General features: G+C 37.5%; 1 protein-coding gene across 2 annotated transcripts; it reads left to right on the top strand.

The window, feature by feature from the left end:
* Positions 1 to 794: 794 nt before the first annotated feature.
* Positions 795 to 10,869, top strand: LOC115692374 (folate transporter 1, chloroplastic). 2 transcript variants are annotated; one of them, XM_030619210.2, is made up of 11 exons: positions 795 to 997; positions 1,111 to 1,187; positions 2,776 to 2,852; positions 4,440 to 4,533; positions 7,590 to 7,683; positions 8,377 to 8,450; positions 8,777 to 8,890; positions 9,702 to 9,773; positions 9,855 to 9,875; positions 10,001 to 10,068; positions 10,158 to 10,869. In XM_030619210.2, the coding sequence occupies exons 1-11, from the start codon at positions 889 to 891 to the stop codon at positions 10,288 to 10,290; spliced, it is 933 nt and encodes a 310-aa protein (XP_030475070.2). In that variant the 5' UTR covers positions 795 to 888; the 3' UTR covers positions 10,291 to 10,869. The 2 variants fall into 2 exon arrangements, with proteins under 2 accessions (XP_030475070.2, XP_030475071.2); XM_030619211.2 differs by having other exon boundaries at positions 796 to 997; positions 8,780 to 8,890.
* The last annotated feature ends 958 nt before the right edge of the window (positions 10,870 to 11,827 follow it).

The following is an 11,827-nucleotide window of genomic DNA, read 5'->3' as shown; positions in this document are numbered from 1 at the left end:
CGTCATTGGCGGAGAAAACACAATGTCGATTTTATGTTGCATGTGAGCTCGGTTCATTGTAACCACTTGATTTTTGGCCTAATTCTAAAAAAAAAGCATCAACTTTAGGTCGAGGGACAATTTTGGCCCGAAATTTTTTTTGTCCCGTAAAAAAGCACAAACTTTAGGTCGAGTGACAATTCTGGCTTCAACTTTTTTTTGTCTAGTAAAAAAGCATAAACTTTCACTTAAATCCAAAATCTGACCCCTATTGACTTAGAACCATTGATTATTCAACTTGACTATTCCACCTTAGCAATAAATCTACGTGGCTTGCTGACTAGATTTAAAACACTATTCATTATCTTATTCTTTGAGCCATAGCTTGAATAATAACGGTGAAACTATTTGTATCCTTTACTTCATCGGCAAGTAAAAAATATCTCCAACTTGAATTTCTCTGGCTAGATTTCGTCGTTTTGTCGTGATTTGAAGCTGTAGACCACCGCCCGTCGACAAACACTATGGACAAGATCCGCCAAGCTCACCACCATAACCCTTTTTCTCAAAACAGGGGTGACTTCAGACAGAAAGTCAACGGGGGATCAGATTTGGGGTCATGCTGAAAGTTCGTGATTTTTTATGAGACAAAAAAAAATTGGAGCCAGAATTGTCACTCAATCTAAAATTGATACCTTTTTATGAGACAAAAAAAGGTTTAGGTCATAATTATTACTCGACCTCAAGTTTGTGTTTTTTTTTAGAATTAACCCTTTGATATTTTGTAGGCCTAACACACTGTGATCTAGGACCGGGCTTAATTAGGGAGACGGGCAAATTTCGTGTCGTTCTTGCGAAATTCGAATGTGACTGCGCCCCGTTCGATCTCGTCCCTCCTGCGCGCACGCGATGTCGCGGCCGCACTGGCAGTGGGAGAACGCCACCGCCGGCGCCCTCGCCGGGTTCGCCACCGTCGCCGCCACGCATCCCCTCGACGTCGTCCGCACCCGCTTCCAAGGTTCCTTCTCTCTCTCTCTCTCTCTCTCTCTCGGGTGCTGCATCGGCGCGTGCGCGAGTTTCGAGTTTTGCTTCTTGACTGACATGGGTTCGTTCGCGTGCTCCCGCACACAGCGAACGACGGTAGGGTCGTGTACCTCCCGGCGTACAAGAACACTGCCCAAGCGCTCTTCACCATTGCTAGCTCCGAGGTTCTCTCTCTCTCTCTCTCTCTCTCTCTCTCTCGCTTTGAGCTTTAGTTGATCAAATAATGAACTTTTTAGAAGCGGAGGGGATGGTGGTGATGGAGAAGGTAACAGATTGTTCTACAAATTTTAACGTAGAGGCTCTCAAACCATGAGCAATCGCCGCTATGTGAGTTGCAAGTGCTTGCATTGAAATGGTGGCTCGAATTCGGTGGTGTTCTTTTACATGGACGACCCTTCTTGCTTAATATGGTGTAATTGTGTAAGGGCCTGCTTTTTTTGAGGTGGGGAATCCAAAATTCTTGTGGGGCTGCTTAAATTTCAATTTCATGTCATAATTGGGCTACAAAGACCCTGTCTTTTAGCTTGATGGTCGCTAACTGCGCTCTGCAACTTTGCGAATATCGTCTCAGTGGTTAAAGACTCTTTCAATGATGTCCACCCTATCAATGAGTCCTTCCCACTTCACCTTTCGATTTGTTCCTACCCACTTTGCCCATCAAGATCAGAGGGTAATTCATGAATGCATCCAGGATGACAAAGGGATCTCTTTTCTTGACGTGTTGGGATGGTCCTCATTGTCTTCTATGCTTGTTGATGATGATGATGCCACGCCCCAAAACTCAAAGTTGCTCTGGTTATGTTTGGAGTTGTTTTATGTTTCTTTTCAAAGAATTCATTTCAATATCATGAGGGTCACACCTATGGACTGTGGGTAAATCCATCATGAATGGCCTTAACATATAATTTGATACGAGAGAGAGAGAGAGAATGATGATGGAGTAGAAAATATGCAGCGTGATAAACAATATGATTAAGGATCGTTTCAAGTAAACTTGTCCTAAATCGAATCTGATAAGGTTTCCCTATAAAGGAATACTAGGACCCTAACTTAAAGTAAATAGTTAGAGTTTATGTGACTAGTTGGATGGCATATCATGCTCGAATCTGCCCATTGTCACTATTCTCCCAGTCTGTAAAGCCTTTGTGCTATTTCAAGTCTCTTGGAGGAAGTTATGACCAAAATATATTGGATTGTTATTCGAGTTGGACTGTCATTCGAGTTACCCGAGATCAAGCATCTTGTATTGCTATGTTTTTCTTGGGGGGTTATATAGTAGAGAGATATATGGCTTGTATCCTAAGTTGGATTACTTCAATTGCGAATATCTGTTTTCTGTTACATATTTTGTTGCTTTCTCCATAACCATCTCCTCAGATATCAAATGCTCTCCCTCTCTAATATATAGCTGTTCTCTATGTAGGGAACAGAGAAACTCAAAGCAAGTTCAATGCTGTTTTCTCTCGAAATAAGCTGATACGAGCACTTGCCAAACACATTGCATGATATTATGAGAAGAAATTCATTGATTGCAGAAATGATATCTGTCCGTCTGTCTGATCTTACAACTTTGCTTTAACATCCTGTTATATTTGAGTTCTTGTCAAGTTTCTATGCGTTGTTATGTGTGCAACTCCAGTTTTATTGGGCAATTGTTTGACCTTTCCAACGTTGGTCTTGAACGCCTGTCTGTAGTTTTAGATGCAGAAACAACTTTTGCAGATGTAAATGAGTGATGAGTTTTTCTTGCAGGGTTTGAGAGGTCTTTATGCTGGTTTCTTACCCGCCGTACTTGGGTCGAGCCTCTCATGGGGTCTATATTTCTTCTTGTAAGTGCTATGCTTTCTATCTCTGATGTATTTGACCATTCGGTATTTGCTCTTTGTCATCTCCCTTCATCTTTTCTGAACTTTCTGTTGCTTTCCTCTACTGTTTTCAGGATTTATATTTACTCATTTCACATTTTATGAGCAAGGAAAGCTGCATCTTTCAATTTGTTTTTGTAAATCCTGCAATTAGTTACAGGAAGGCTTTAGCAAATGCATAGCTTGGAAACGGGGTAATTTCATAAACAATTATTGCCAAAGGGTATTGCTACTTGAGTAGCAGCTTACTCTTGCCATTGTTGGGCCTGCTGTCAATATTAATGTCAAAGGCATTTCCTCAATGTATATTGATCTAAGAATAGTTGACTGTTTTAAACAAATTTCTTTCCACATGCTGAAGGCATGTTTTGGGAACATCCTCAAGAGTTATTCTTTCCCAAAAACAATCGAAAAATACCTTGGAAGTATAGGTAGGAATATTTCAGTCAAAATCGCCATTATGGTTTTGCATAGCAAAATCCTTTTCCCTTCTCTTGAGCAACTCTTGGGCTAGTAGGAAAGAGCAATCATGTTGAAGCATTTTCTTTCTCCAAATTAAGTATAGGGCTGTGGGCAGACAATTCTCCATAAAAACAGTACTTGACATTATGGGCAGCTTTAAGATGCCAAGCTAGATTTTTTGACTCAACAAATGCTGCTTGCTTGGAGTCATTGTATTGACAACCAGAGTGGACCGACTGATTCGAGAACCTCTTCAAAGTCCAGTCCTATTTAGACCACTAAACCATACAACATTTAAATATCAAATCATGCCTTGTCTTGTAGCTTAAGGGCATTGGTCGCACCAAATTCTATAGGTTGCATTGATCCAATTGAACCAATCGAATGGACAGTTTGACCAGGGAAAAAGCTAGTTTGACTCGGATTTGATGGTGAAGAAAAGGAAAAAAAACAACAGTTGTAGTAGTTAATATTCAAATCGGCACCATGCTTGGACCATCTAACCATACAGTCAACCATGTTCTAACAAGAGTCAAACCATGTAATCAATACACAACGAACTGTAATGTGAGAAAGTGCATTAGGCTCAAACTCAGAGCTTCAAAGGCATGGGATGTGTTTGGTTTACCTCCAGGTCACATATTTCTATGATTACCATACACTTCCAGTTGATGACCTAGCTTAAGCACAATTTCTATAAGACTCATTTCATAGAGAGTCAGTTAGAAAAAGGCATGCTAGCTGACGACTGCCTGACTCACCACTCTTCTCTTTTATTCAGGTGTGGAGTCAGCTATGACATATATCATATATAGACAAAGCTATGTTACTATACTTATCATGTCAGAAATAGTAAGTCTAATAAAAGGTTTCTCAAATGGTTTTATCGGTGGTACATCTAGTTAAACCGCATAAAGCAAAGACCTTGACTGGTTCCCTCACCAATATGGTTGTGAAATTACAGTTTGTTCCAACCTGTTCATCTTATTTTTGTCTTTAAACATCCAATTCATGAATCGTTTGATAGTCTATCTTGTCTTGATAAATAATGTATTCTTGTGTGTACGACTGAATTTTTTCCCTTGTTAGCTATGGCCGAGCCAAGGAAAGATATTCTGCAAAGAGAGAGGAAAGCCTATCCCCTGGTCTTCATCTTGCTTCTGCTGCAGAAGCTGGAGCTCTGGTTAGTATGGTGAAGCTTCGATTACTAGCTTTCGCCACTGCTTTGGATCTGAACAATCTCCTGTTGCCCATAAAGTGAACCAGTTGGCTGTATTGACCTTGTGTCAATAGCTTATTGTTTCTGTGTGGATATTTAGTCACCTTTCTTTTATTTCGGTAGAATTTGTGCTTTGAATATTCTTTCTGAGCAATGTACCTTTAACTGAAGCAGCAACATGATTTAGTCACACACTAACCGTTAACTTCATGGAGAAGAGCTCATATATTTGCTGGCAATTTTCAAGAAGATAGAGTTTAACTTATATCGAAAGACAAGCTTTTAAAGATTGATTCTCTTTTGTTTCTAGTGCTAGAGGGATAATAAACTAAACTATACGAAGGGAAATTGAAACTAGACAAAGAACATTCACCATTTAAATCTTATTTTGGTGACTGATCTATTCCATAGTGTTGACAATTACTAAAGAAATCAACAGAAAGAATCTTAAACCATTTATTAGAACTTTATGTGCAGACAGAGTCTAATAATTGAACTACTAATTTGAAGGTCCATTGGAGAGCTAGATAGGTTTAGCAGGAAATTGACTGGAGGTGCTGGCAAAAAAAATTTAATTAGGAGATTTGATAGGGAGAGGGTTTACTTATAAGGAATTCACCGTAACTTGTCTTCACCTGAACTATGTGATTCATTATTCTAAAGAGAAGAAAAATTCAAGCAAAGAGCATCAGCTTCCAGCTTAAAGCTAACAATTGGATTCCTAAGGGTATTACCGTATTGGAAACATAAGAAATTAAGATTAAAGCATTATGATACAGAAGATGTTAAACAGAGAATGGAAACAGGATTTCAGATGTGGATTTCTGCACCAAAACAATGTGCCAGAATCCTAGCTCTGCAACCATCAGCCACCTGAAATTTGATCCTTCGAATGAAAGAATCCATTCCTCTCTTATGAATTTCCAGATTCCGACTCCATATGAGGACACTTATTTTCAATTAAAATAGAGTTTGACGATTTGCCTACCTAAGAGGAAAGAACTCTTAGAAGCTGAGATTGATTTTGAAATTACAGATTGGAGCTGTTTAGTACTTTTCCACTGAGTTTCTGCCACCCAATTGATAGGTCTGAAGTCTCTAATATATCAATGCCACCCTTTCTGCAAATGACAAGATAAAAAAAAGGCATTGAGACTTTTTTTAAAAGTTCCTGACTCACTGAAGTCACTGAAAACGGACATGACACAATTATCAGTTACACTGCAGCTAAGATTGAAAGAAAGCTAATGACCATCGGGCCAGGGGCTTTATCACCATGATGTTTCCTACTGCCACTTTCGTTTAGAGCTGTGAACAGTTTATTTTCAAATGAGTTACAGTATAAATATAAATAACCAAGAAAAACCTTGCTAAATATAAAGCTAAAAAAACTGACCTTCAGTCACCTTATCAGTCTCAAAATTTGGACGATGGCTTGCTACTAGGGTGAGCATGGATATGGTCAGATTGATTTAAAGTACTCAGCTTTGAACTTGTTTGGTTCGGTTTGAGTCGGTCACTGATTCTTTGTTAAATCAAGAAAACATTATATTTTGCATGATAGAAAAGTCCATGATCATAGAACTTATATTCTTATACTTATTAACTTCTGTCGTACTTTTATATTGGCTTGTGATTTCCTTTTTCTATTTCAGTTGTGCTATCTGTTTATTAATCCAAATTACATTTGTGGATTTATGGTGCTCAAAGTTTTGGTCATATTTGAGCACCCCTTTGGATAATGAAGTCTTTTAACAAAGAACACGAGGATGCCATTTATTTTTACATACTGTGTTGTTTATCTACTAATGTCTCTTTAAAACTGGAGGACATATTCTTCATTTGGATTGAGTTGTTATGTTTTACCTTTGTATAGATAGACTAATGTTTTAGCAATCATGTTAACCAATTATACGATCATTCTTCGACAAAGCAAAACATGTTTGTATACACAGAGGAACTGGAGACCTCTTTTTTTTTTATGTCTTTCGCAAATTGCTGAAGTTTATCAGGTTGAGTTAAGTTACACTTTTGGTCCCTTAGCATATCAAGAATTCACTTTGGTCTATTGTGATTTATGCCAATTGACAATTAGGCACTTTACTGCATGTTTTACATCATCTGGTCACTACCGTGAGTAGTCATTGTCTGACAGAGGTCAACTTGCTTGTAGACTAGGCATATCAGATTATTCTAGTGCCTGCAATAGAAAGATTGGGTATCCTAACTGAAACATCTAGAAATTCAGTGAGCATGGTGCTGGTAAATGATGAATGTGGAGTGTAGACAAGTAATCAGATCTTCACATAGATTGTTGATATCTGAAGATGATATAACGTTTTAATCTGCAAATAGTCCATAAAACATCATGCCTTGAGCTATGTTGTAGGATTCTGCCATGACTGAGTAAAAGTTATGTGTTGCTTTAAGCTTTTTAAATGGCAGTCATTTAATCAATGGAGAATTGAATATTTTCTGGACAGTAGCAGAAAACTTGTGTGTGCGTGCGAGATGGAGGGAGGGAGTTTGTTATAGACAGAGAGATTTTCTTATAGACCCAGCTACATGGGGGCTTAATTCTCTCTCTCAAAAAGCTTGTGGCCAAAGATTTTGTTATGGATAGCTACATGGGAGAGATTTTGTTCTAGAGGGAGAGAGAGATTTTGTTATGGACCCAACTACATGGGGGCTTAATTCTCTCTCTCAAAAATCTTGTGGCCACTATTTGCGAATGAAGTATCATGTATGCCAATCTTTGAGAAGATGGATGGTTCTCTACTTAATGCTTTTGGGAAGTGACAAAAGTATTCCACTTCAAGGTGTCTGTAGGATTTTTTTTTTTTACTATATTAGTGCGGTCTAAAAGTATTTCTTTTAAAAATAATCTCCCTACTGTTTTGAATTTTTTGAATTGATTATATGGTATCCCATATTGAATTTTTTGAATTGAATATATGATATCCCACATTGTGGAGATAGATACATATACTAAGATAAAGTTCTTGTTTTCCTTTCTCCAGGTTTCTCTGTGCACAAATCCTGTTTGGCTCATAAAAACAAGATTGCAACTTCAGAATCCACTTCATCAAACCCGACCTTATTCTGGATTTTATGGTCTGCCTTACACCTTGCATTGGCTTGCTTATTATGTCATCTCTGAGATACCAATATTTAAGTGAGTTGCATGACTTTGGCTTGAAATTTTGTCAATGGAGATGCTTATCTGTGGATCTTGTTCACCAATTTTGATACTTTAGAATTTGGAACATCATTCCATTAATTTAGTGTTCACTACATTTATTCAATATGTTCTTTCATTGTAGGATTAATTTTTTTTAAAAGTGCTTTGGTGCAGGTGGAAGATATGTATCCATTAGAATCCACCTGCAACATATATGTATATCCATTGCAGGAGAAATCCAGTATACTATGCACTTTGGAAACCTCAAATTAACTAATCTTTACTCTTTCACATGTGTTTCTAGTTTTACTCTTGGACCAACGCCTTTCATTTACTATACAAGATAACATAATACAACTTCCCTTGATAGGTTTGACAGATTATCTCATTTTACAAATGGTTCTGTTTGGGATTGGTAGTTTTGTTGATGAAACTCTTTTATACATAGGGGAAGAGAAAAATAAAAGACAACTTCTACTTGTTGGGGTAAAGAGAAAATGCCATTCAATTTTGTATGAACTTGGATAGAACGTGGCCTATGGATCCTTTTTCTTTTAAGCAGCTCTTTGTGGAGGCATTGTTGATGCATACTGACTGTTGGTTATTGCTTCATATGTGATGACCAGATGCTTTTAGAACCATAATGAAAGAGGAAGGTTGGCGTGCTTTATACAAAGGGATCGTTCCCAGTCTCTTTCTGGTAACTAACTGTATTTTATTGAACTTAGAGAGATTGGTCTTTAATATAGGAAACGGTGATCCATTAGTGTAACTGGGAAGGGAGGAAGGCCCCGTTCCAGTTTTTTGCACAACAAGGATGGCTGAGAAACTGTGTAATTGGTTAGGGGAGAGTTGCCCTGATGTTCCGCTGCCATAGATTACTGATAAGCATCTACAGATAAATATTTCTACATACTTGTATACATTTGTGATGAGTAGCTTTCTGTTTTGCCCTCTTTCCATCATAAAATTTTCTATGGTCAATTGTCCTGCATTAGTTATCTCAATTATGATGTAATCTTTTAGCAGATTTCTCATGCTGCTATTCAGTTCACTTCCTATGAGGAACTTCGGAAAGTTGTTATTGAACTTAAGGCGAAAGGAAGGAAAGAGGGGCCTGAAAGTGCTGATAAGATGCTGGTGAGCACATTATTACACTTTTTTCTGAGTATTGACCAAAATGCACTCGAGTATCTTCCATTTATAGCCAGTCTTGCAATTTCTTGAAATTGAGCAGTTTGTGCTACAGTTTTCTTACTGGTTATTGAATATCCTTGTTCCTTTTCATATATTGTTGGTGTATAGTTTTTCTGAGGCTTATCTATGTCTTTTAGATAAGGGAGAAAATATCTATACATGCAATGTTTGCACTGGAGGTCTTATCTGGCATTTTGAGAACGTATTCAATGTAATAAATGGTAATGTTTCATCCAGAAGCATTGCAACCTGATATTTGGGGCAGGGTTATTTGTAGGTTAATTTGAAATTTTGGGGGATATACATTTGACAATAAACCTCATTCGCCAAATATCCATACTTTGCAAGCTTTCAGAAATTTAATTCATAGGGCGGTCTCTAAATCTCTGCTTTTCAATGAACTGGTCAGGCAACAAAAAACGCCAGCTTCCAGGACACTAAAATGATGTTGCTGGTTGTTATGACTTCATATTGTACAAAAATTGGAGGATCATGTTTAGGACCATTTTTTGTCGATCGTATTCTAATTCTTCCAAACTATCGATGTAGTTAATAATTTTTTCTAGTGTGAATGGTACTCAAAATTAAATAACGAATTGTTTCTGTAATGAATGCCCTCCTCCCCAACCACCATTACTATTAAAAAAGAAAAAGAAATTCAATTGCTTGCGTCTTTTCAGAAACTGTTTTCATGGGAAAAAAACTCTTTGAATATTTCATTTGCTATTTGTCCAACTTAAGATTTCTTCTGCAGAACTCTGTTGATTATGCAATACTGGGGGCATCCTCTAAACTTGCAGCCATTCTTCTGAGTTATCCATTTCAGGTGAGCTTATTTACTACGTTCAATCATTTTTCTTTCAATTTGTCATTTTTCCATTCATAATTGAATCGCTTCTTGTTCCAGGTGATTCGAACTCGATTGCAGGTAATCTCATAGTCCAAATACATCCTCTCTTCTAAATCTACTACTGCTTTGACGCTTTTTGACGGACTCTGATTGAACACTTTTGATGAACTCAATGCTCTGTCAATTCTTCACTCCTTTTGCAGCAACGGCCTTGCATTGATGGTACTCCCAGATATATGGATACCTGGCATGTTGTAAAAGAAACTGCAAGGTAATGCAACTATATGTGATTGAGACTCCGTCTCACTCATCAAATGTTGACGAGTACAGAATTTTCATGCCCTTTTGGCTTTTCTGTAGGTTTGAAGGCTTACGGGGTTTCTACAAAGGGATCACACCCAACATACTGAAAAATGTCCCTGCTTCTTCAATAACATTCATCGTCTATGAGAATGTGATGAAGTTGTTGAGGCTTGGAAGGACAAAAGAATGAATCTTTATTTTCTTTGGAACAGCGAGCATTTCATTCGGAAACTGCAATTTCGGCCATTTTGCGTCTTCTTTTTGTTAAAGTAAGGGATAGATACCTTCATAGGTCATTCAATTTTGGGCACTTTTCTCTGTGTCATTCTGATTCAACCATCAAGAAGTCGCGAATGAATGAGTGACATGGACAATCTGCGTGGCTTTGATTTCGACCAACTCGGACGAGTTGAGCGGTACTGAAGACTGAACAAATTATGATTTCCATGTTCGAGATCACGAAGAAGAAATAGAGTTGATGATTGGGGGGTTGCCGTTTTGAACCACCTTGAATTGAAACGACATTTCAAATGAAGAGAGCTTCATCAACTTTACATTGCTAAGTATAGCCTGTTGCTTCTCCCTAGCAATGTACGTATGCGATAGGATGTTTTGAATACAAAAGTCAGAATCGTAGTCCCACCATCTTTGGCTGACCGACTGTAGCTGGAAAACCATGGTTAGCACTAGCACCCACATTGTATCGACTATTCAATTTGTAATTCAATTGCAATCCCGTATACACGTATAAGCTGATTCAAAGGTTTAATTGCCCCGACTCAATCTGCTTCCAGTTCTAGTAGATTAGACAAAAGGATTATCCCCTCCTTCAGCTGTGGTTTTAGAACACGATATTCGTATGTGTGATTATTGTTATGTCATGTCGTTTAATCGTCATGCTATGTTTTTGATTTGTTATGTGATGTTGTCTATGATTATCGCCATGTGATGTCATCTCAGCATTATGACTTGTATCCGATTTGCCATGTCATGTCATTCCATTATCCCGTTTTGCATTAGATTTGTCTTGTCTTGCTGCATGTGGTTATTGTCATGTTATATCAATCCCGTACGTTATGATTGACATTTGCATATTAATTGACGTTTACATTTCAATAAACACTTGCACATAATTTGACACAAACAAATTTTCTTTGTATCCGTATACAAAATTAAGTATCAAGGCACCGGTAAATTTGGCATATTCTTCATGTAGAGAGTACCTTCTTAGCAGAATGATAAAAATATGTTTTTTTACTAAAATAAGTAATTTCTCTAATGCAGCTAGTCACTTATCATACGTATTATTGACATGTACGTATTCTCTACTTTGTACTTTAGTAACATCTCTTGGTAATACGTAACTCTTCATAACCAAGTAGCTTCAAACATATTGCATGACAAGTAGAGGCATTAAATGGGTGGGCCGGGTCGAGCTTGAGTTGGGCTAAAAGCAGAGCGATCCCTAAAATTTAGTAACTTATCCTATCTATACTTGTATTGATCCGTTTTCAATTCAACTCATTAGAACCCATACACACTTAATTAACCATCTCAATTCCTTCACTAGAATGAATTGACATGTGTTTATGTTAGGTTTTATAAGACTAATTTAATGAGATATTTTTAGTTAATGAAATCGGCATTTGCTTTAAAATTTTGGAAATAAAAAAATATTTTTAAAAGAATCTTAACGTTGTAAGAAAGAAATTGTCTGAATTTTACCA

This window comes from Syzygium oleosum, unplaced genomic scaffold, assembly GCF_021117445.2.
Source record: "Syzygium oleosum isolate NSW1041296 unplaced genomic scaffold, Sole_v2.1 Sole_v2.65, whole genome shotgun sequence".
NCBI classification, from domain to species: domain Eukaryota; kingdom Viridiplantae; phylum Streptophyta; class Magnoliopsida; order Myrtales; family Myrtaceae; genus Syzygium; species Syzygium oleosum.
Note: the sequence above shows the minus strand (reverse complement) of the source record. Positions and strands in the feature narration are given on the sequence as shown.

Coding starts and splice junctions, on each gene's coding strand:
- LOC115692374 (XM_030619210.2), top strand. CDS start 889: ATGTCGCGGCCGCACTGGCAGTGGGAGAACGCCACCGCCGGCGCCCTC. Junction 4,534..7,589: donor CTGCAGAAGCTGGAGCTCTG/GTTAGTATGGTG, acceptor TCCTTTCTCCAG/GTTTCTCTGTGCACAAATCC. Junction 8,451..8,776: donor TCGTTCCCAGTCTCTTTCTG/GTAACTAACTGT, acceptor GTAATCTTTTAG/CAGATTTCTCATGCTGCTAT.